Genomic DNA, 20,974 nt, shown 5'->3' on the forward strand with positions numbered 1-20,974 from the left:
GAGTGTTCCAGTACAGAGTTTATCTCCATAAGAACCTCTTCCCAGAAAGAGACAACTATTTGGCATTGTCAAAACATATGATAAAAGAAAACATTTATTGTTACACTTCCAGCAATTAGCTGACTGAGACAAACCCTTATTAAAGAGACACTGTGACATCCAATAGACAGGGAACAAGAGCTTTTGCTAAATAAGACTTCACCTGAGATCCATAGACATTTCTGAGACAGACACTAAGGCAGCAATCCATTGATTAGCTATATTAAGACAGACCAGTTCCTATTCCATTTCACTTTAAGACCTTGTGTATTTATTTATTTTATTACATTTATATCCCACTTTTTTTCCTCCTTAAGGAACCCAAGGCAGCATACATAATCCTCCTCCTCTCCATTTTATCCTCACAACAACAACCCTGTGAGGTGGGTTGGGCTGAGAGTCTGTGACTGGCCCAAAGTCACCCAATGAGCTTCCATGGCCAAGTGGGGACTAGAACCTGGATCTCCCAGCTCCCAGTCCAACGCTCTAGCCACTACACCACACTGGCTCTCATATCATATTTATTCATATGATATATTTACTCACTGATAATAATTTATGAAAAAAATTGTCAGCAGTAGATATTCCCAAAGATGTAATAACATCTGGGCAACTTCAAAATGGCCAATTAGCTAATACACTATGAGATATAATATCGTTAATCAGCATCAACTCAAACTTTGACCAGTTAATTGAATAGCCAGACATATAACCCACTGTAATAATCAGCAGAATTGAAGCCAGAACAGAAGAATGGAGTTCCAAGATAAGCAGTATAAAGAATAATTTTAAATTGTAAGCCATCTTGCACAAAACCACAAATGCTACTATTCTGTGGAATATCTCATGCCAAAGGTTCCAAACATAAATCAAATATCAAAGGAGGAAGTGGACATTCCCGTCTTGTACCCCCGAAGTGAAAAGAAAGCCAAAAACAGACCATTGTTCATAACTCCAGCTCTTGGGGCTGAATATAACATCATGACCCATTTCAAAAATTCTACAGGAAAGCCGAAATTACTCAACATAGCTAAAATTCCTAGTGATTATTGTGAAAGGCATTTCCAGCCTCAAAAGATGTCTTCAAGATGGTGTTGGACTACAACTTCCATCAACTCTGACCACTGGCCATGGAAGCCACGGCTGATGAGACACAGAGTACAACAATATCTCAAGGGACACAGTTTCCTCATCCTGAGCGCTGAGTACTGGAACTCTGGCCGGACTGGAATATTTTACCAACATGCTTCCATAACAGAACAGTTTCTGCAGAGAGATAGTTCAAAGAGGCACTTGGTGAAGTCTAGGAAGCTACAGAAGCTTTCTGCAGAATCTTGAATGTAATTTTAAGTAAATATCTAGAATTAACGTTAGACCCATCTGCCTCTAAAACCCTCACGCACAACACACATAATAGTATAATACAGAGAATTCACACAGACTATTTAATGCTTTCTCTTCATTAGTTGGTCCCTGCTGTTCAGTTCTGGCCTCCACACGATGATGTAGCATTTAGGGGTAAAGATGCAAAGTAATAACCCAGCACCTGAGACTAAGATGGAGAAGATCTCTACAGCCACCATCTCTTTGCCTTTTGTACTGAGGTAAGTTGGAACAAAGGACACCCACACACTACAAAACACCAACATGCTGAATGTTATAAACTTAGCTTCATTAAAGCTGTCAGGTAACTTGCGGGCTAGGAAGGCCACAATGAAGCTGGCCATGGCCAGGAAACCCATGTAGCCCAGAAGACCATAAAACATGGACACTGACCCTTCGTTACATTGCAAAATCATTTCTTCAGTTACTGAGTACATATCTATGTCAGGGAATGGGGGAGCTGATGTGAGCCATATAGTACAAATGCTTGCTTGAATAAGGGAGCATGAGAGGACAACGGAATGGGCAAGTCTTGTCCCCATCCAGTTCTTCAGCCTGGATCCAGGCTTTGTGGCTCTGAATGCGAGAGAAACTATGGTGGTTTTCGCCAAAATACAAGAAACGGCCACTGAGAAAATGAGGGCAAAAGTTGGTTGTCGGAGAAGGCAGGTCATTTCTCCTGGTTGTTTGAGGAAGAGCAAAGCAGAGAGGAAGCAGAGCAGGAGAGAGATGAGGAGCATGTAGGTGAGGCCGCGGTTGTTGGCTCTGACTATTGGGCTATCGCTGTGCTTAAGGAAAATCCCGAGCACCAAGGCTGTGATGAGGGAAAATGAAACAGCAGCCAAAGCTAAAGTGATCCCTAAAGGATCTTCATATGACAGAAAATGTGTCACTTTGGGGATGCAACCATTTCTATTCTTGTTTGGATACTGATCTTCTGGACATTTGAAACAGTCATTCATATCTGGAAAAAAGAAAGAAATGGAAGGTCCCATGTGAGTTCCAGTTCATCTGAATGGGCAGACATTGTATGACAGCAAAACTGGAGCTCTGCATTACTTACCTGTCTGGTTTGAAATCTTCCCTTCTGGGCATGGAACACAATCATAACAGCAAAACTTTCCCCCTTCCTTCTTTTTCTTCTGATGACCAGTGTGACAATGTTCATTACAGACAGAAACGGGAAACACCTAAACTCAACAGTTTAAAATGGGAGATATATTTATGCATTGTACTGTTCTATAAAGATCCAGGCCAGTACCATTTCCCATAGAAAAAAGATAGCCAACTGGTGGTCTGTGGGAATGAAAATGAGTAGGTCACTCACATCCCTCCTATTTTCACCATGTTTTTTGTACAGTATTTCATTATCTATAAACAAGAAATGTAACTCATTTTGAGAAAAAGAACAGACAGATTTTGCTTTTCAATGTTGCATCTAGGTGTTTAATGTACTAGGTAGACTTTCCTCTAGAGCTTAATTGCCCATGTTAAGGTCAGGTTAGGGAGAAAAGGAAATTTTGTTTTCCTGTTTATCGATTTGGGGAATCAAAAGTCCACCAAGATTACCCTGGAATAGTAATGTACAGATGTTGTTAAACCCATCCCCCCTGTGTTCCATGGATTGTCATGTATGTTTCATTCCACCATCCATTCATTGATGGAATCAGTTTTTGTGGTTGTGGTTGTTGTTATTATTATTTTACCAGAATTTCATTCTACTATCACTAATTTACATTAGTCCTAGTGCAAATTAATGCAAGTAAATTTGGGCTAATGAGAATTTAGCACACTTCCTCCCCCTATCAGCACCACCTCCAATTGAAAAATTGGTCCACAAGTGTGCCAAATCTATGTGTTTTGGAAACTGCAATTCACTATGGAACCTGCAGATCGGATTCATTAAAATCTGAACTTATTTGAATCCATTGTGGATTTCTTTGACATCCTTACCCCAAAATTCATACCTGGTTAAAATGTCTGTGCCAAACTATCGTATCTTCATCAATGATGAATTCTTCTCTTTCAGCAACATCGAGATCTACACTTCCAACTTTCACTCTCTGAAAGGACTTGTTTGGAAATGTAACCATATTCACCATGTCAAAGCCACCCAACATTTTTCTTCCATCATTAAATGACACAGTCTCTTTAGCTGAGTTGTTAAACACAATGTCAAGAAGAAACATGTGGAGCTGGGTGGAAGGGATAAAGACATAGCAAGAATTTAATCAAGTGTAAGATTTGAACCTGGCATTCTTTTCAGGCACCAATTATAGAAGGACCTGTACATGTACAGAATGTGTACAAGACCTTTTGACCAATTATTAATGGGGAAGAAAGCAGGATATAATCCCACCTTCTAATTCTACTAATTTCTCATAAGAAAAAAAAAATATTGTGAAGACTTTACCTGCCAAGGCTGTAGAAACTGAAGATGTACACTGTTACTTTCTAGCATTGCTCTATTCTTGTTGGATCGCAATGAATACATGGCATGCAAAGCATGAGCTACAGCATAGACAGCATTATAGATCCCATAGCTGTGGCCAGTCATGTCCATTTCAAACAGACCTGCAGGAAGACTTTCCAGCCTCTCCTCTCCTGTACATGTTTCATCCACTGAAACTCCAGAATCAGGAAAGAAACAATCAAATGCTTGCTCCCAGATATCTTTGACAAAATGATCTCTTTGGGTCCAATTGGGTTTTATGCTCTGAAGGTATTCTTTGAATCCTTGAATATTGATGGCATGAATTGTGAAGGAAATGGCCCCTTCAAATAGCTGAAAATTCCAATTCCTCTCAAGACCTGTTGATATGAAATCTATCTGAGTTGTGATAATCCACACCTTTCCAAACGATGAGCTATGCATATATTCAGGACCCTGCAGAAATATCATTGTTCTCAATAATGCAATGGTCAATGATTCTCCATAAATGATAAATGTACTGGCTTTATAATCTGTGTAAAGTGCTGATAATATTCTTTTGATCACATCATATATTTCAATGAATTTATCCACATGGGCTTGTTGTGGGATTCTTTCTGTGAAGGCTGAGCAGATCCCATTCTGGGAAAATAATGACTCCAGGGAATGTAAGAAATGTTCTCCACTGTTATCATCCACAATAAAGATTCCAACCCATGTCCATCCAAAATGCTGAAGTAACTGGATTATCCCTTTATATTGGTGGACTTCATTTGGGACCATACAGTAAAAAGAAGAAATCTGCATGGTTTGAATCTCTTCTGAGGGAAATGAGCCATATGTGAGCTGAAAGAAAATGTACAAATATTTCAGAGATATGTTAGGAGCAGTTTCTGTATGCAGGCCCCCCTTAAGGCAACAAAGATTTGTTGACAGAACATGGAGAATCAGAGAGAGCTCTTCAACAACTTGTACTGTTGAAGCTAAGGGGATATAATGTGATTTCCAGAATTCTTTCCCATCTAACAATACATCTCCTTAGTTCTGAACCATCATATCATGCTGAGAATACCAAGAGAAGAATTTAATCTCCCTGAGCCCCACTTACTGATCCTACCTGTGGAATTTTGTAGAGTTCTAGGATGTCTGCCATTCGGAAGGAGGTTTCAAAGCCAAGACCCCCAATGACAGCTACCAGGTTTTTCTGAGTGTCACATTTGTAGTTGGGGACAAATCTATGCAGTTTGAAGAGGAGGTCCAGAGTGGTCCGATAGGTCATCCTTGTATTGTAATAGCTGTCATAGATGTGGAAACCGAGTGTGATATTGGGCAAGATGTTGGGATTCTTGTTGATCTCATTTACTGCAAATGCCAAGGCAAGGGTGTGCTGGTAGAACTTTGTCACCACACTGCCAATATAGTTAGTGTATTATTTCAGGAGAGAAATTCTATGATAGAGGAATTTGTTATTCCACAATCCCAGTCATTTCTGTATTTAAGTGATTTACAGTGTGATCTTGTATAACTCTGCTAAGTTTTTTTTAAAATTAAATTGTTCATGTTTCTGATCTAATAAACACCCTCAACCCAAATATAATACATGATGTATCAGAGTATTGCCATTTGTGCTCTCCACAGTATTTCTGGCATACCTACTAGAGATGCGTACCCACCAAAAGATTTGGTATAGATTCTGTTTTGACAATTCAGAAAATAATCCAATTCATCTTGTACTGATTTGGAGGCCACCACCTTCAACTAGGGTCTGAATATGAATCTCGATTTGGAAATCTAAATTCCCAGGACTCCCATTGATGATAATTGGAAATCAATAAATGTCAGTAAGGTTTACTTTTCTTTATGCCAGAATTGGATGACATTCACATGGATATAATTCCCTTATGAGGGGATGAATCTTGCCACTCCCTCTGCATCTCTGTAGCTCTCCACATCCTGATTCTTCAGGAGTGTAGAGATTTGGATTTGGTCTGCCTCAAAAGAACCCCACTTTGATTTGGACATCTCCTTGGCCTGGATTTTTTCGAAATAGCTGATTTTGCCTTATTGGATTTGCTGGGAAGACTACTGAGATAATGCTAACCTACTGCTCTTAAAACAAGAGATGATATCATACTATGAAAAGAAAATTCCAAATGTTAATGATGGATAATTAAGGATTTGAAAATTTAAATAAGAGGTAGTAATTCTATTAAACAGAAGATGCAGGTTCACAAGCAGTTTCATAATGTCTCCAGAGTAACTGGCTTAAAAAAATAATCATCCAGTTGACCTGGATGGTATCCAAACAGAAAATGTTGAGTTACAGCCCTATTGCTTGGGCCAAAAACAATATTCGAGTAATGGACAGGTGTGGGACTGTTTTCTTCCAGATCGTAATTGTACTTAAAGTTTTTTACTTATAAAGTAATACATAAAATATTGTGTAAGGTACGCACATCAAAAAGCTTGATATACCAATGCCAGGGGGGGGGGGAAGGCTTAGGTTTAATTGGCAAATTTTGAGTAAGAAGTTGTCTTCACAAAGGTATAATTCAAAATTGATCATTTCTAGCCTGAAAGGCATACGTGTAAGCCTGTTCTGTATATTGTAATTTGTAAGGAATATTTAATGAGATAATTAAGACGGTTAGCCCTAATTCATGGGACAGTAAATAATATTAATCATGAGGTAATTTCTACACAAAAAGTATAAGTATGTGCTGATTTTAGAATGCGGGAGCTTCTTATTAGAAACTCACCAGGTCTGTGTGCCAGTCAGCTTAATAACCTATTCAGTATTGCATAAGGAACTTGGTTCTTAGAATGAAAACTCTACTTTTAAAACTATGCAGACTTGAAGTCTAAGAACAAAAAAATGATTATGAAATTATATTTCCTGTTAAGCTATTAAGATCTAGGGATTTTTAGAAAGGTTTGGTTTAACAACAAAAATGCTCTATGTCATTTTATGCAAGTTATATTTTAATGTGATGATAATAGTATATTTCTAATAAAGATGAAAAATGGATGAAAAACATATTTTTTTCTTCACTAATTCTTGTTAGTACAAAACCAACATTGAATCCACCTAAAACAATTTTTTTGTCTACGCTTTGTTTGAAGTGTATTGATCAACTATGGATTGTTAACTGGCAGCCAAAGTCTTCTGAAATACTGAAATTATAGTTTGAAAACATTCAGCAAAGGCCAAATCCATAACTTGGTGAATCCATCCAAATCTGCCCAATTTGGTTCTGAATTCGGGAGTCAGCTTAATCCAATAATACTTATAATGTTATCTCTCCCTTGTTTGAAGAGAACACTTTGTAAAAGCAACTTTTGAATTATCACTAAGTTTCTGATGCTCATGAAACAATGTATGTTTGCCATGTCTTCAGGATCTGATTATGTGTTAATTCAGGCCTATCCAAGCATAGAAAGACCAAATCAGCCTTCCTAAACCTGGTGTCTTGGAGTTCAATTCTCATAAACCCCATCCAGAATTGCCAATCAGGAATGCTGGGATTTGGTGTGTGTGGGGCGGAGGGGAGGGATATCCATACTACAGTATATTCTTCTATGCTGTTTTTGGTGGAAAGGAAAACATGTGTTTTGAATTGCACTGGCTTACTAACCTTTTGTTCTAAAAGGCAAGGCAGACAGAAAGTGTGTGGATTTCTTTTTCATAACTTTTGGCTCTGCAGTGTCTCCCAAGTTGCTGTAATTATAATTCCCTGCCTTTAAGTGTGGTGGCCAAGGTAGGACTGTTCTTTTTACTTTTTTTTCTTCTTCAAAGTGTCACAGTGGCTTCCTCTGATCTTCAGTGATGCTTGCCGTTTTCTCCCTGCCATATCGGGGTCTATATCCCATAGGTCTATTATAATTCTGGACACAGAAGTGGCAGAGAGGAAGCAGAGAGTTTTACAGCAGTTCAGAGAGAGCCACTACAATGCTGTTGTTTTTAAAGCTTAAAAAAAAAAAAAGGACACCTGCCAGCAACTTCATATAAATGTAAGGTGAACCAGCTCCATCCCCCCCAAAAAAGGTAAAGGTGTCCCCAACCAGTCGTGTCTGACTCTAGGGTGCGGTGCTCATCCCCGTTTCTAAGCCGAAGAGCCAGCGCTGTCTGAAGACGCTTCCGTGGTCATGTGGCCGGCATGACTGAACACCGAGGTGCACGGACGCTGTTACCTTTCCCACCGAGGCGGTACCTATTTATCTACTTGCAATTTCTTGCTTTCGAACTGCTAGGTTGGCAGAAGCTGGGACCGAAGACGGGAGCTCACTCCGTCACGCAGCATTCGGGTCTCGAACTGCTGTCCTGCTGACCTTCCGGTCTGCAATTCAGCATCTTAAACACTAAGCCACCGCGGCCCCTTTCCATCCCAAACCCCACAGAAATAATGAAGGGGAAAGAGCATCACAGCTGCAGCTCAGAAGCCACTTCAAGGTTTTGTTTTTAATGTAAGTCAGTAAAAGATACAAACCCACTCCTTTGGCCACCTCATCTTAAACAACAACCCCATCCTAAAATGTGGGGGAAATTTCAATACCACCCTCCCATTCTTCAGGGACATTTAATTCTCTTTCAAGACACCCTTTGAAATGGCAAAAAATGGAGGGAGGCAAAAATAATGTCACAGGATCTTTAACTGTAAAGGAATGGGAAAGACTAAAAGAACGCAGTGCAAAAAGACACACACACACACACAAAATCAGATATGGCTGTGGTTCTATATACACTTATGGTGACTTACCTGGGAAAGAGGAAGTCCTGTCTAACTCAATGGAGCTAGTTTCTGAGTAGAAATACTGTATATAGGATTGTATTGTAAGAATTGTAATTTGCAGCATGAAGCCATACAAACACCATAAGATTTGAAAAGTGTTTGAATGAAGGAAAAATATGGAGACAGAGAAGAACAGAGAAAGCAATGATAAGTGACTAGATGGAGAATCACAAAGATGTACAGAAGGAAAAATGGCAACCCGGTAGAAGATTACAACAGAAAAACAAATGCAATTGGAGATTAGAGAGATCTGAAAATAAGTGGAAGTTTCATAGAAAAGGCACTGTGTATGGTGGAAGCCTCTTTGAAATGCAGAAATGTAAGAACATATGCAGTATTACACTTCCACTCCCACCCCGGTAATATATCTCACATGGAATATCAATACCGCTCAATAAAAAAGATTTATATTCAGTTCTGAAATTCCCAGTGTATTAACATGCAAAGACAACTGTTCTTCAAATCAAAACAGATAGTGACTGGTTCAGTTCATCTGTAGTACTAACAATCTTTCAACGGTTCACAAATCCTTCTTTCTCAGCTACTATCCTCTCCCAAATGCACTTTTGCCAGTATGTCCTTTTTTTTTCCATTTCACTTAAAAATATGTATATATTTAAATTTGTTTGCCCATTTATAACCCTACATACATATGGAGTTATTGCAGTGGTGGTGGTGGTGGTGGTGGTGGTGTGTGTGTGTGTGAGTGTGTTGTTTTTATGGATTTTGAGCATTTCTGCTAGGGATGTACGGTGGGGGGGAGGCGCTCCATCCCTCCCCTTGGAATCCTCCCCGGCCGGCTACGCTCCATGGTGACTCTGTGGAGCTGCTGGCTGGGGCTGGCCGCAGCCAGAATTTTGGCCACTGCTGGGCTGCTGCGGCCACAAAAGGTGGCCACTACGCCAGCTGCCATTTGTGTGGCTGCCAAGCCATGATAGGCTATGTAAGTATTTATGTAGCCTATCATGACAAAAGGCAGCCACGCAAATGGCGGCCACTACGCCATTTGTGTGGCTGCCTTTTGCCGTGATAGGCTACGGAAATACTTATGTAGCCTATTACGGCAAAGAGCAGGGGCGCAAATGGAGTAGTGGCTGCCATTTGCGCCCCTGCTGTTTGCTGTGATAGGCTACGTAAGTATTTACGTAGCCTATTACGGCAAAAGGCAGCCATGCAAATGGCAGCCGCTACCATGGCCGCCATTTGCAGCCGCAGCAGCCTGGCAGCGGCCGAGAGAGACCAGCCGGAGCTGCCGCCACTGCCGCCGCATCCGCTGCCACCACCACATCCACTGCCAAGTAAGCTCTGTCCTGGGGGGATTCTGCAGGGTGGTGGGCGGGAGGCCGTTCCACCATGGATTCCAGGGGACTCACCGCACTCACTGGAATCCGTGGCAGAATTCTCTGACATCCCTAATTTCTGCATGTTTTTTGTGAAAACGTATGTTGCTGACTTGTGAAATGTTTTCCCCCTCTTCCATTTTCTTTTTCTTTCTTTTTCTTTTTTTGGGGGGAGGGGGAGCGATGCTCCATATCCTTACTGCAGTGCATCAAATGAGCACACATCTTCCTGCATTCAAACGCTATTCAGATGGAGGAGTTTCCCTAGGTTGGACCAATTGTACATGCACTTTCTTTAAGCATCCTGTCATTCATGTACACATTCTTTTTAATTAAATGTCTAAGCTCAAAAGTTGTAAGGGGGAGGGAATGCATCCTTACTGTGGAATCTCAAAGAGCCCCTGAGAAGGATGTCCCTTGAATAAAAGTTCATCAAAGGTATAAATGATCTGAGAAGCGATCCCACCAATGACGAGGCCACCCGGCTGGTACCACTCATGTGGAACAGGAAGAGGATCATTCACAGGGCACTTCAGAAGATCCACGTTGAATTTGCACACAGTGGGAGGCAGCAGAAGTGACAACAGCATTAGCCAGAGCATCCTGCTGTCAAAGCGTTTCTCTTCACAGACAGTTGTGGACATACACAGCCACCTGACTTCTGCCACATTGGATGGTGGTTGACTCTGCCAACACACTTCCTAGGGTGGAAATTAGCCTGGATTTTAACATCAACAGGCTTACTAGCTGAATACTAACTAAATCGCCAACGTTCCCATTTCAAGTGAGAAGATGAAGAAATGGGGAACTCTCACAGTTGAATCTGACAGAGCCCTGCCTGGTTCTTGCCCCTATTCCCATCTCTCCATGGCACACAGGTTTATTTATGAGCACTTTCAGTCTTGCAAATTAATTGTTTTCTCTTGCCTTCTGGAAAGCCCTTGGAGCTTTGGCCAAGTGAGCAAGTGTTGATGATTTTGATAATTGCAAAGGAAGGAAATTACTTTAGCATTTGGGTGGTGATGGTGAGTGGTACTTTTCGTAGCAAACATGTTGATTCCCCCCACACACACACACACATGAGCACAAGTCTTCTCTGCTCCCTAATGGAATGAGAACTGGGGGTGTCGATGCAAATTACCAGAGTTCAGTGCTGAGAAAGAACACAACAGGAAGGTGAAAACATTGGCTTGATGGGGAGGGTCTTTCTTTTTCATTCTCTCTCCCGCCTTTAACAAATTCTCAAAGTTAGGGAGGAATAATGAGAAATTGAGCAATAAGGAACTGAGGGGACCAAACCTGAAGATTCTTTAATCCTTAGGCCAAGGATGGGTCCTGCCAGGCAGCTCTATCTGGCCTGCTGAGCCTTTGGAGGGTCCTCCTTAGGGATGGCGGAGAATTCCACCACGGATTTCAGTGAGTCCGACTGCACTGGCATTCGGCCCCCCGAAATCCGTGGCAGAACGGCCTTTCTCCCATCCCCCCACGGATTCCTCCCAGGATGAGGCTTACCTGGGGTGGATGTTCCAGACGGTGGCAGCTCCGGCAGCGGGTCCGGCGGCGGGACCTGCGGCAGTGGCGGCAGCTGGTTTTTTGACCGGCTGCTGCGGCCGCCATTTGCATCCTGGTCTTTGCCGTGAAAGGCTATGTAAGTATTTCCGTAGCCTATCACAGCACGCCAATTAAAAAACACACACAAAAATGGCATACGCAAATGGTGGCGGCCAGGGCGGCCGCCACTTGCGTTCCCTATTTTTCACCATTTTAACCTACGTAAATATTTACGTAAGCTATTACAGCAAAAAAAAGGAATGCAAATAACGCCCACCATGCTATTTGCGTTCCCCTTTTTTTTCGCTGTAATAGCCTACGTAAATATTTACGTAGACTAAAACGGTGAAAAATAGGGAACTCAAATGGCGGCTGCCCTGACCGCCACCATTTGCGTACACCGTTTTTTTGTTTTTTCGTTACTTACGTAGCCTATCATGGCAGCCTGGCTGGATGCAAATGCATTTGCATCCACACCAGCCAGTCCACGGCTGGAACTCCAGCTGCGGACGGCCCTGGCCACCTGCTCCGCGGAGCTGCCGCGGAGCGGAGCCGGCCGGGCAGGATCCCGGGGGGGAGGGCCAGATCACCTCCCCCCCATTGAGGATTCTGGGGGGAGGGACAAAGCACCTCCCCCCTACCGCAAACACAATCCGCGAAAAGGTAAGTGACTTTCGTACATCCCTAGTCCTCCTAGGGATGTATGAGAATTTTGTTTTTGCTTGGGAACTGTGCAAGCATGGCCTGTTCAAAGCTCTGAACTTGAACGCAAGCACGAGCACATGTCACCAAAAATGCTCACAAATTGTTGAATGCATGCTTACATTCGTCTTGTTCCCAATTCCCAGTTTGATTTGTGCAACTTTCCTAATTTGCACAAATTTTCTCTGCAGGCTGAATCAGTCCCACTTTTGCCTGTGGAGGAAATTTGTGCAAATTTGGGGAGGTTTAACATAAGAACATAAGAAGAGCCATGCTGGATCAGATCAAGGGTCCATCTAGTCCAGCATTCTGTTCACACAGTGGCCAACCAGCTGTCTGTCAACTGGGAATCCACAAGCAGGGCATGCACGCAACAGCACCCTCCCATCCATGTTCCCCAGCGACTGGTGTACATAGGCTCACTGCCTCTGGTACTAGAGGGAGCACATAGCCATCAAGACTAGTAGCCATTGATAGCATCGTGCATCGTGTGAAGAAGTACTTCCTTTTGTCTGCCCTGAATCTCCCACCATTCAGCTTTATAGGATGACCCCTGGTTTTGAGAGAGGGATAAAAATGTCTCCCTATCCACGTTCTCCACGCCGTGCAGAATTTTGCACAAATTTGGGGAAATTTGCACAAATCTCCCTTTTGATTGCTGCTTAATTTGTGCAGTTTTCCCCTTTGTGCCAAGCAAGCAGCAATCACAAACGTGAACGGGAATCAGGGATGAGACAAGCAATGAGATGATCTTCAGAGAATCCTGGTGAACATTACTTGGTTGCCCATCTCTAGTTTCACCAAGGAGTGGGGCCTAGTCTCTAAGCCCCACCCACTGGAGGAATGTCCTCAAAAGGCGTTCCCTGCTGCAGTCTCTGATCTCAGGCGATTCACCTGCTTTTGCATGCCATTGTCACCAAAAATGTTGGCCCACTGTTCACAAGCCCCCAGAATTCTCCTCTTTTTTTCTGCTCTGAAAATTATGTAAATAAATATGTACCAATAAACGTAATTCCTGCACCCATCCGTCTCCACAAGTCTGCGTAACTTCTGTAAGAATCACTATTTTTTAGGGATGTACGAAAGTACCTTTTTGCGAAACTGAGGAATCCTCAGGAGGCAGAGGCAAGTGATCCGTTCCACTGTGGATTCTGGAGGCCAGATTCCAAAGAATCCGGCCTCATTTGGGTCCATGGTGGAATTCTCCACCATCTCTATATGAAACTCATGAAAAAGAGACAGTAGAATGGAAAGTTCTTTCTGAAGTAGTTATGCTTGTACAAAAGCAGTATGAGGGGAAAGATTAATTAGGGGTGAGTTTGGGAGGCCTCACCCTATAAAAGGATCAGAAACAGTTGTGTGGAAACATGTCATGCCACAATCAAAAGACATCTCTGAGGACCTCAGAAAAGAAGTTATTGCTGCTCATCCATCCATCCAGCAATACAAAACCATTTCTAAGGATTTGGGGCTCCACCACTCCACTGTCACACAGGTAGTCTACAAATGGAGAAGGTTCGGGTCTACAGTCACTCTACCCAGGAGCAATCTTCCTACCAAGATCTCTGCAAGAACTAGAGATGTACGAAAATTCCACCACGGATCTCAGGGAGGCCGAATGCCAGCGCATTCGGCCCCCCGAAATCGGTGGCGGAACGGTCTGCCCCCCCCAGGGGATGAGACTTACCTTGGGCGGATCTTCCTGGCGGCGGCAGCTCCGCTATTTGCGTTCCCCTTATTTTTGCTTAGTCTACGTAAATGTTTACGTAGACTAAGACGTGCCGAAATAAGGAACGCAAATGGCGGCGGCCGTGGCGTATGCGCGTCGTTTTTTTTTTTAAAGTCAGCCGTGATAGGCTATGTAAACATTTACGTAGCCTATCATGGCTGACTGCAGGGACGCAAACGGCGGTGGCTACGGCCATTGCCATTTGCGTCCCTGCTAGCCAGCGGCCGGATGTCCGGCTGCTGGCAGAGCTGGCCAGCGGCTCCGCAGAATCCCTGAGGAGCACAGCCAGCCGGCCAGGATTCTGGGGTGGGGGAGGAATGGAGCGCCTCCCCCCCGGCAAGGATTCTGGGGGGAGGGAGGTAACACCTCCCCCCCAACCATAAACATAATCCACAAAAGGTAAGTGCCTTTCGTACATCCCTAGCAAGAACAAACCGGGACATCATCCAGGAAGTCAAAAAGATAAAGATCTCCAGAGCAACATCCAAGGATCTGCAGGTCACTCTGGCCTTGGCTAATGGGAATTTTCATGACTTAACAATCAGAAAAAGACTGAACAAGAATGGTGTTCATGGGAGGATAGCCAGGAGGAAAGCACTACTCTCTAAAAAGAATACTGCTGCCCATCTGAAGTTTGCTAAAGATCACATAGATGATCCCCAAGGCTTCTAGAACAATGTTCTCTAGACAGACGAGTCAAAGGTAGAACCTTTTGGCCTCTATGAGAAACATTATGTCTGGTGAAAAACAATCAGAGTTCGAACAGAAGAACCTCATTCCAACCGTCAAGCATGTTAGTGGATAGGGATGGACAGATCCATCTCTGTCCAGAATGTGGTGGAGCTCAACAAGCTGCCCTTTCCACTCATGTAGCCCGGACCCGCTCGGCGGGCCTCCCTGCTTGCCCCACCCACCCACCAAGCCATGACAGCCACCCCTCCTCTCCGTCCCATTGACTCTAGTAGTCAAGCCCTTGTGCTTTATGTGTACAAGGGCGTGACTGCCAGCATCCTTGACATGGCAATGCCCCCCACCCCATGCTCTAGCTCCCAAAGAGGCCACAGCTAGAACGCTGGGGTGCTGCTGAGGCCCTTCCTCCTGCACCGGCTGTCAGGGAAACCTTCAACAGCCAGTGGGGGCAGGACAGTCCCAGCATGGCCACCCCCCCCCCAGTGCTCTCAACCTGGCCTCCTAGGGAGGAGGCCAGAGTGAAAGCACTGGGTGCCCCTGAAGCCCTTCCTGCCCGTGACAATTGTCAAGGGTGTCTTCGACAGCCGGTGGAGGTGGGATGAGTCCTCCTTCTCAGCAGCACTCCCAGTCACTCACCAAGCTCTGGGGCAGTCAGCACCCCGGTCTGACAGTGCCCCATGGCTCGGCAAGCCGGGTCCAGGAGGCCAGACGGGGGGGTCGGTCAGACTCCACCCCCTCTTCAGACTCCCACACCTTCCCTAGTGGTGGGAATGTGATGATTTGAGTCTGCTTTGCTGCCTCAGGTCAGGACCTGGACAGCTTGCCAACATTGACACAACCTTGAATTCTGCAGTCTATCAGAAGATTATAGTGGAGAATGTCCACTATAGGCCATCCATCCATAAGCAGAAGCTCAAACAAAAGTGGGTAAGGCAACAAGACAATGATCCTAAACATACAAGAAGAACAACAAAAGAATGACTGTGGAAGAAGAAATTCTGTGTTTTAGAATGGCCTAGTCAAAAGTCCAGACCTAACCCCACAAAATATGCCAGGACCTGAAGTGAGCTGTTCATCCAAGGGAGCCCATAAATGTCACGGAGTTGAAGCAGTTCTGTAAGCAGGAACGGGCCAAAATTCCTCAAAACTGATGTGAGAGACTGACCAACAGTTACAGGAAAAACTTACTAGAAGTCATGGAACTGAGAAATGCAGCTCTGTCCAGATTGGCTCTTTTCAATACCTATATCACTGAATTGGACCTGTGGTGAGATAGCTGCAGTCATAGTCATCTGTAGGGGAAGGAGGAAGAAGCAGGGGGGGGGACCCTCCGGGGGGGGGACCCTCCCCTCGGGTGAACCATAATCTCCAGATTCATAGCTTTGATTTATGTTTGCTTATTTTTAAAGACAATTCCTTGCATTTGTAGAAAGTGAGATAAGAGGCAAAACATCTGGCTGCTATTTCCTGCATTTTTTTATTTTCATTTGTGTGTGTGAGAGAAGCTACCCTGCTTCTCACTGCCTTTCACTGTTTTAGCCATAAATGAAGGTATAATAAAGATTGGCGCACACACTTTTTGGACTCACATCTTCCTGTTTCATTTTTAAGGACTGTATTGTAGATGTGATTAGTGCTGATGTATCAACCCCCAAATAAGAGGCAGCAAAGGCAGTAGTTCATGATCTTTCTAACACAGGTCTTTATTTCTTCTTCTTTTTCTGAGTGTGTAACCAGAGTTGTAACTGAGAGTGTGTGGGTTACACCAATCTGCAAAGAGTACCAGTGTGGTTACGTTGGTGGAAGCAGGAATTAAAGTAGTGCATGATGACACTGTAAAGTAGTAAAACAACAGGGAGGTAGACCTAGTATAAATGTTTATTTGAGACCTGTTCTACCTGTTCATCTACCTGCAAGTGTAGACTTGGTGCCAAAGCATTGTCCAAGTTTAGTCACCAAGTCTGTTGAAATGGCAGAATAGTTCTCTGGCCCACTCAGAGCTCTTTATAAATGTGCAGTTTCAAAGGAAGATTTGTCAGCAAGCTTAGAGGTCAGTGAAAAGTCAAAGTTTGTCTGCACGAATGCTTCTGTTAGAGTGCCTCTGTTAGAAACAAACTGATTCAAAGTTAATAATGATATAAATATAGATATTACCTTTGCTTCTGTATGAAAATTGTAGCATGGGAGAGTTACTGCTTATGAGAAAAATATTGAAGACCAATAACCCCCTTTCTTTGATAAACATTTTCAATGTGGCCTATTACATTAGTTGGTGCAGGAATCTTGCAATCTGCAAAGACTTCTGGTACAAATATGTGTGAGAGGAGTTATATTACCCACTGCCAAAAATGCTGGTTCACTTTAACACCTTTTCACTTCAACCTTGTAAACTGTGTTCACCGATGGGCAAGAATCTTTGTGTTCTTTCTAGTATATGCTGTGTGAGGCCTACACAGTAGGGATATGTATCAGAATTCGTTAAAGCCCAAGCTGAATCACACCCTTTCAGAGCATTTCTGGTGCTTTCCAAGGCAAACTGGGTTTCCCTGTGCAGTGAACCAATCCAAACAAAACAAAGACCCACTGCACAGATACAATATGTTTGCTTTATTCAACATATACGAATACAGTGAATACTACATATATGTACACACATACACCTTACATCTCATGGCCCTTGTTGATTTGGTACAAAACCCTTGTAGACACCTTGTTGGTTCTTTTTTACACATCTGACCACAATTCTGCACCCTAAAGGGATGAGAATTTGGAACTTGGTTCCAGTTTCCAGAGCAATCAATTAATCTATCAATTTTGGTTTATCCATGTATCTCATTTTTCCATGTTAATTTCCATTTGTACTGAACTTTGAGAATTTTCCAGTCTTCTGGCATCCTGCAAGGAGGGAGGGGTTAACAACCTATCCCCCTAAGATCAGGTCCTGATCAATGCATTAATGTATATTAATGTATATTACCTTCTGAGGCCCACTTGATGATGAAGGGTATTGGAAACCTGTAGATTCTTTCTGCAACATAGAGTCCCTCTGAAAACACTGGGCTGCTGACAGCATTCTAGCTTCAGAATTAAACTTCACATCCATGTGGTAAAATTGCTGGCGCAGTGGCGCTTTCTGCCATATGCTTTTAATAGGCAGGAAAACAGTACCAACATTTGAACCATGGCTCAGAACTTCCCCAGACCAATTCATGATTGCCTTCCTCCAAAAGCCTGAATAAAATACATCAGTAGTTTTCACGCACAATTATTACTGAAATATATTATATGGCTGTCCAAAAATGGAAATAAAAAGGTTAAATGTGTTGATTTTCAGCACTGTTTAACTTGTAGACATCACAGGGTTTTTTTTTTTTCCGCCCAGATCAATTTACAATTTCGTACAATCATCAATTTCGTACAATAAAACAACACTTGGCCACGTACTCTGCATTGAACGACTCCAAGCCAGGCCCTCAGCTGAAGCCCATCGAGTCCTCCTTCCTGGCACAGAGGTGGGTCATGAAGCTCCCATCTACCACACTGTGACTTGGGAAAGCTGGGTGCCCCCCACCCACCACCCAGATCATGGATGCCAAGTGTTGTTTTATTGGCTCAATATGTGCAATTTTTTATAAGCAATAGCACTTCAGGGCTTATAATGGAAACTTTTTTGTGATTCACTTTAACTAAAGGGGCATTACATAGGGACTAGACACAGAGAGATACATACACACTTGCCAACAAAGATTTCATTTCATACATCTGATAAGGTGGGATTAAGACCAAGAAAGCTTATACCATAATAAATAAATTTATTAATCTTTAAGGTTCCACAAAACTTCTTTTTATTTTTTGATTTTATGTGATTTTTTTGGTCACATTTTTCAATGTTTTTAAAAATTCTCAAACAAGAATGTCCTGAACTGAAGACTGGAAACATTCTCAAAGTCTGGGATGAACAGAAACTATGATTGGAAAAATCAGTATCTGAGATAACAGGAAATTCACCAATCCCAATTCTGGAAACACCAAAGACCAGATACTGCTATCCAATTTGGCTTCTGTTGACTTTTTTACCCAGTGCACAACCTAAATTTAATAGCCATTATACCTCGAACCACATTTACTTCTGTATAAACTGTCACATTTTGAGTGATTTCTGTTATCTACCTAATCTTAAACCTTTGGGTTTCACTTAAGACTATGGAGATCTTGTATTTTCTAGGGATGTACAAAAGTCACGTACCTTTTCGCAGGGGTGATTCGCAGTTGGGGGGGAGGCACTTCACTTCTCCCCCCGAAGTTCAGGCGAGGGGGGGGAGGCACCCCGCCTCGCCCGGCCGAAATTCAGGCTGGGGGGGGAGGTGCCCCGCCTTGCCCGGCCGAAATTCAGGCCGGGGAGAAGCACCCCATCTCCCCGGCCGCGAAAGAAAAAGTGAAAAAAAAAACCACCCCGTGATAGGCTACGTAACGATTAACGTAGCCTATCATGGCTAGATTTCCAAAGTCAGCCGTAATAGGCTACGTAAATCGTCACATAGCCTATCACGGGTGACTATGGGGGAAAAAAAAGCATGTACGCAAATGGCGGCGGCCCATGGGCGCCGCCATTTGCGTTCCTTATTTGGCACGTCTAGTCTACGTAAAGTTTTATGTAGACTTCGGCGAAAATAAGGGAACGCTATTTGCGTTGCCCTTATTTTCGCCGTAGTCTACGTAAACATTTACGTAGACTACAGCGACCAAATAAGGAACGGGAATGGCGGCTCCCTATGGGGGCCGCCATTATCCGTACACACTTTTTTTTTTTTTAAGTCACCCGTGATAGGCTACGTGACGATTCACGTAGCCTATCACGGCTGACTTTGCAAATCTAGCCATGATAGGCTATGTGAATTGTCACGTAGCCTATCAGGGGACGTTTTTTTTTTTTCTTTGATTGCAATGGCGGGGGCGGCAGCCGGTCGAAAGACCGGCTGCCGCTCCCGCCCCGCTCGAACACCGGACGAACCGCCAGCTGGACCCGCCGCCGGGAGAGACATTCAGGGAAGGTAAGTCCTGTCCTGGGGGGGTGCGGGGGGCGGGGGGTGCGGAGGATTTCTCCCCGAAACTTGTTCGGGGGGCCGAACACGTTGGTGCTCGGCCCCCCAAAGTTTCGGGGAGAAATTCTCCGCCATCCCTAAAATAATCTTAATCCAGAATGAAGTATTTAAAAGGTCTGCTCAGGCAGTATCATTGCTGTCACTCCCTGTCTGGCATAGTTCCCTGGCTGGGCTGACAGTACTTCCTCTGTCAGGATTGACTCTGAGTGCAGGGAGATAGTTAGCAGCTCAGATTCAGAAGAGGAATAGCCAGAACCACGGGATGCATTTTCCCAAGCCAGTTCAGATATGGGTAGACATGCTTCTCAGGTTACTAACTACCAGATGGCCAGGCCTGAAGCCCCCCCCCATCCTTGCCCCCCTCTGTGAGAAGCCAAGAGGAGGAGAAGAGGAGGAGGAGAGTGGGGGCTATGACCTAAGAGATGCTAGACTATTGTGCAGAGCTAAGAGGAAAACGTCAGGGACAGAGCTCAGACGGTCAACCCGGTTAGCGATGCATGAGAGGCAAAGTAGGGAAGCATCACTGGAAGGGTGGGGCATCCCTCCCTAAGTTAGTCTAGCCAGCAAGCCTCACTTCAAACTGTAGGCAATGTCAGTGTTCCCATTTGAATCCCCTGGAGGCATTCCTTTGTAGTCTGACAGTCTTTGAGGATTTGCATCTGTAATGAACCTGTTGATAATAGGGATGGACGAAAGTCCCTTACCTGTTCTCGAAGCTTGCTTCGCGGTGGGGGGGAGGCGCTTCGGTTCTCCCCCCTAAAGTTCAGACGAGGGGGGGGAGGCGCCCTGCCTCGCCCGGCCGAAATTCAGGCTGGGTAGAAGCACCCCGTCTACCCGGCCGTGAAAAAAAAGTAAAACACACACACACACACACGTGATAGGCTACATAACGATTTACATAGCCTATCACGGCTAGATTTCCAAAGTCAGCCATGATAGGCTATGTAAATCGTTATGTAGCCTATCACGGGTGACTTTGAAAAAAAAAAAGCACGTACGCAAATGGCGGCTCCCATGGGGATCGCCATTTGCGTTCCTTATTTTGACACGTCTAGTCTATGTAAAGATTTACGTAGACTATGGAGAAAATAAGGGCAACACAAATAGCGTGCCCTTATTTTCACCGTAGTCTACGTAAATCTTTACGTAGACTAGACGTGCCAAAATAAGGAACGCAAATGGCGGCGCCCATGGGCCGCCGCCATTTGCGTATGCAC

At 43.9% G+C, this 20,974-nt stretch overlaps 1 protein-coding gene across 1 annotated transcript in view; it reads right to left on the reverse strand.

The window, feature by feature from the left end:
- Positions 1–1,484: 1,484 nt before the first annotated feature.
- Positions 1,485–20,974, reverse strand: part of LOC146342903 (vomeronasal type-2 receptor 26-like) — a 53,962-nt gene continuing 34,472 nt past the window's right edge. The window contains exons 5-9 of the mRNA XM_084808070.1: positions 10,365–10,684; positions 4,971–5,262; positions 3,390–3,617; positions 2,486–2,612; positions 1,485–2,386 (exon numbers count right to left, since the gene is read on the reverse strand). Of these exons, the coding sequence (XP_084664196.1) occupies positions 1,485–2,386; positions 2,486–2,612; positions 3,390–3,617; positions 4,971–5,262; positions 10,365–10,684 (1,869 nt within the window). The remainder of the gene's footprint in view (positions 2,387–2,485; positions 2,613–3,389; positions 3,618–4,970; positions 5,263–10,364; positions 10,685–20,974) is intronic.

The sequence above is a fragment of the Heloderma suspectum genome, chromosome 6 (genome assembly GCF_057233095.1).
Source record: "Heloderma suspectum isolate Gila_16-S chromosome 6, 16-S_ref, whole genome shotgun sequence".
In the NCBI taxonomy this organism is placed as follows: domain Eukaryota; kingdom Metazoa; phylum Chordata; class Lepidosauria; order Squamata; family Helodermatidae; genus Heloderma; species Heloderma suspectum.